Below are 3558 nucleotides of genomic sequence, written 5' to 3'. Positions count from 1 at the left end.
AGAACTCATTGGATCTGTGTTGTATGGTCAGCCAGGTACCCTAGCGGTCGCGCATGCGCTGCAGCGCTTGCCACACGTACGATGCAAAGGTCAGCTGGGCAATCTCGCTCATCTGCGTCCCTGTGGGACCCCATGGGTCATTGCTTGTTGCACAAGCGGTAACCGTTAGTACGAGCATGGCGCGACGGCGGCGGACAGAGGATGAGGCACAAACCTTCTCGAACCTTCACCTGGGCGCTGGAGTACCCCTTGGTGACGTTCTTTGACGCTTCGGATGACCTTGGACATGCTGGGCGACTGGCGCGATGCTGTAGCAGGCTGCTACGTTTGGACCCGTCTCCGGATGTTGTGGGCTGTCGCAACGAGGAACAGCGGAGGTGAGGAGGTGGAGCAGAACGGGAGAGGGGGGAGAGAGCCAAGCTCCGTTCGGGGGCGACGGACGACGAGCTCGTGAAGTAACGGCGGCTGCCTGACCAGACAGCACGAGGACGGGAACGGAATGCATGCGGCGGCGAGGTTGCTGTTAGATAGACGCGACGAGATAGGTTGCGCGGTATAATGTTTTTGGTGCTGGTAGGATACGGATTGGGTTGGGTTTGTCGGAGATGAGGGTGCGGGCGGGTGTGCCGAGATGATATGGTGCGGTGAATAAGGTACCTCAATGTACGATTAGCTCTCGAACCGGGCGAAGGCGGCGGCGGCGGCGGCGGCAACAGGCGGGGCGGTGATACCTAGGCAATGCGATGGAAATCGAGGTTGGCGCGGAAGGCACAAACAGACGAAGAGGTTGTAGGTTGATGCGGCAGAGGCCACGCGGTTAGACGATTAGGTGTCGGAACCGTCACAGTGGGCGGCGAAGGGTACGTAATGTGGATGAGCGGGAGCAGATGAGTCGTCGTCCACCAGCAGCAGCAGCAACCAAGGTTTGTAGGTGGTCGAGGCGGGGGCAAGCACGACGGTAAAGGTGGGTTGGGTCTGTGAGGCTGTGCCTGTTGCCGGGATGGGCCTGGACTGGGCGCGAGATGACCTAGACAACCCCCTTTGGACAGACGGATGGGATGCTGCTAGTCTCGGGTGGGATGGTTCAGGATGATTCTTTTTGGAGGAAAGTAGGAAAAAAAAAATCGATGCAGTTTCGGGGCAATAGGAAAGGAAGTACCTCGAGAGGTGACGGCGGATAGTGATTGCACTGACGTGCGCTGATTCAAGGCCATGAGGTACCTCTACTTGGGTACCTTACCTTAGGTAGGTGCCTTACCTTGCCTACCTTAGGTAGGTACTTAGCACCTAGGTAGGTTCGTACCTGGCAGGTAGGCACCTAGCTTGCTGTTCTGGGTGCGTTACGTAGTGCCTCATGCCCATGCCGCCTTCGTCCCCACAACACGTCGTCCCAGCCTTCCTGCTTCTCTGCATGTGTGGCCAAGCTTGGATCTGCGTTCCCCACAACCTTACCTCAGCATCTGGCCTCGCCTGTTGTACTGAATATGGAGGCATCTGAACCTCGAAGGAAGGTGTCCCTGCATATCCACAACTCATGACCACGCCAGCAGTACGTTGATGATCCGAATATGAATTGTACAAGGCGTAGAAAAGTCTATATGCAACGACCTCAAGGTATCTCATTCGTGGTATCTTCGACTCCCATATCCCATATGAAAAAACAAAACGAAAAAAGATCATAGTTGGCAAGAAAACAGCAAATGGAATCCCCCACCACAATACTCCCATAGCTAGGCGCCTTGTCTACCTCCTCGGCCAACAGCACAACACCCGCAACCAGTACTTCCAGTCCTTCTTCTTCTTTTCCTCCTGCTTGTATCCCTCCTCCTGAATGTTGTGATTTCCCACAATCGTCAGGAAGACCTGGTCCAACGTCGTGGGCGTGACGCTGAAGTGCATGATGCCCAGCTCCTCCTTCATCTCCTCAAGCATGACCACCAGTTGCCCCACGGCGCTGTCTTCAACATCCTCGCTCGAACGCGTGATCTGCTGCTGGTCCCTGTGCCGCTCTCCGAACACAGCGACAGCCTCGCTTGCCGGCACCGCAAAACGCATCTGCCCGTGATACGTCTTGTCAAACTCGGCACCAGGGAAGCGCGCCTCCACCCACTGCCGGACCCGTTCCGTCTCCTCGGGCGACGTGTGAGGCGCGCTCTTGCTGATGAGATGCACGTGCAGTGCGTCACCGAAGCGGCGGCGCAGGTTTTCCGGCGTGCCCAGTGCCAGCATTCGCTTCGCCAAGATTCCAGCGCGGCCGGCGAGAGCGCCGGCCTCCTCCATACTATGCGTCGTCAGGAGGATGGACCGACCAGGAACGGTGGCGGCCAGCGTCTTCCACATGATGCGCTTGGCTGCCGCATCAAGGCCGGACGATGGTTCGTCGAGCAGCACCACGGTAGGATTGCCCATGAGGGCGATGCCCAGACTCAGCTTGCGCTTGTTGCCACCAGAGAGCGCGTGCGCCCTGGCGGTCTGAGAAGGCGCGCAAGCCGACCCGCATCGATGACGGCGTTGACATTGACGTCAATCTCGGGGATGCCGCGGATGGCGGGCGTAAAACTCAAGGTGCTCCCTGACAGTCATCTGGTCCAGCGCATCGTGTTGAGGGCAGACGCCGAGGCTGCCTCGGGCGGCCGCAAGGTTGGAAATGACCGACTTGTCCTCGATGAAGATGTCGCCGCCGTTATGGCTGGGCTTGAGGTCGCCGCGGATCAACGAGATCAGGGTACTCTTACCTGCGCCGTTCGGGCCCAGGCAGGCAAACACCTCGCCGCGCTTGATGCCGAACGTCACATTGTCCACTGCCGTGTTCTTGCCGAACGACTTGGTGACGTGCGTAACCTTGAGTCCGTCATCGCCGTTCTGCGTGCTCGTGACACGGGTCAGTTCCTTTGCCACTTCCTCATCTGTGGCCTCGGCGGCGTTCTGGTCCTTGGCCTTCTTCCGGAACAGGCCTGCGATGCTCGAGCCTGGTGACCCGCTGTCGCCCCAGAGCAGCACGCCGAACAGGATGATCGATTGCAGGATGAGATACAGGATGGGACCGCCATATTGGAGCATGCCACCCGGATTCGAGGCAACGACATCGCCGTCGCACGCAGTCGAGAAGAGGTTGAGAGCAAGGAGAAGCGACCGCGCTACCGAGCCGATGGGCGCAAATATCGAGACGATAAAGTGCACGAGCCGAAGAGTATCGTCGACGCGCTCGATAGGAGCAGCCGTGAAGCTGAAGAAATAGGCGATGATATACACCAGGAAAATGCCGGCCTGGAGCATCGCCGTTGTCGCGAAAGCAGCCAGCTGGGTCTTGCTCACAAGCGAGATGACGTATGCCAGCAGAATCGAAGCCAACCCATACAAGATGAAGATCAGGTAAATGAAGCCAATGTGGTACCAAATGTCAGACACCGCAGCCCAGGCGGCAACCATGATGGCTGACGCAACGAGGACAATGGAGAAGTCAAAGGCGATGTACGCCATCCACAGGGGCAGGGGTCGCACACCGTTGGAGTATTCCAGGCCGCGCACATGTCTGTGCCTCTCCAGGCTTGGGTACAA

At 58.2% G+C, this 3558-nt stretch overlaps 2 protein-coding genes across 2 annotated transcripts; both read right to left on the bottom strand.

Moving 5' to 3' along the window:
• Positions 1-1743: 1743 nt before the first annotated feature.
• VDBG_09299 (ATP-binding cassette sub-family A member 1) lies at positions 1744-2229 on the bottom strand (the record flags this gene model as incomplete). Its single annotated transcript, XM_003000758.1, has 1 exon — positions 1744-2229. One exon carries the CDS (start codon positions 2227-2229, stop codon positions 1744-1746), a length of 486 nt encoding a protein of 161 aa, XP_003000804.1.
• A 294-nt stretch (positions 2230-2523) lies between these two features.
• On the bottom strand, positions 2524-3480 carry VDBG_09298 (ATP-binding cassette sub-family A member 7; the record flags this gene model as incomplete). The annotated part of the gene is made up of 1 exon (XM_003000757.1): positions 2524-3480. The coding sequence occupies one exon, from the start codon at positions 3478-3480 to the stop codon at positions 2524-2526; it is 957 nt and encodes a 318-aa protein (XP_003000803.1).
• Positions 3481-3558: the final 78 nt, after the last annotated feature.

This window comes from Verticillium alfalfae, genomic scaffold, assembly GCF_000150825.1.
Source record: "Verticillium alfalfae VaMs.102 supercont1.14 genomic scaffold, whole genome shotgun sequence".
Lineage (NCBI taxonomy): Eukaryota > Fungi > Ascomycota > Sordariomycetes > Glomerellales > Plectosphaerellaceae > Verticillium > Verticillium alfalfae.
The sequence above is the reverse complement of the archived record's forward strand: the minus strand, read 5'-3'. Positions and strand labels throughout refer to the sequence as shown.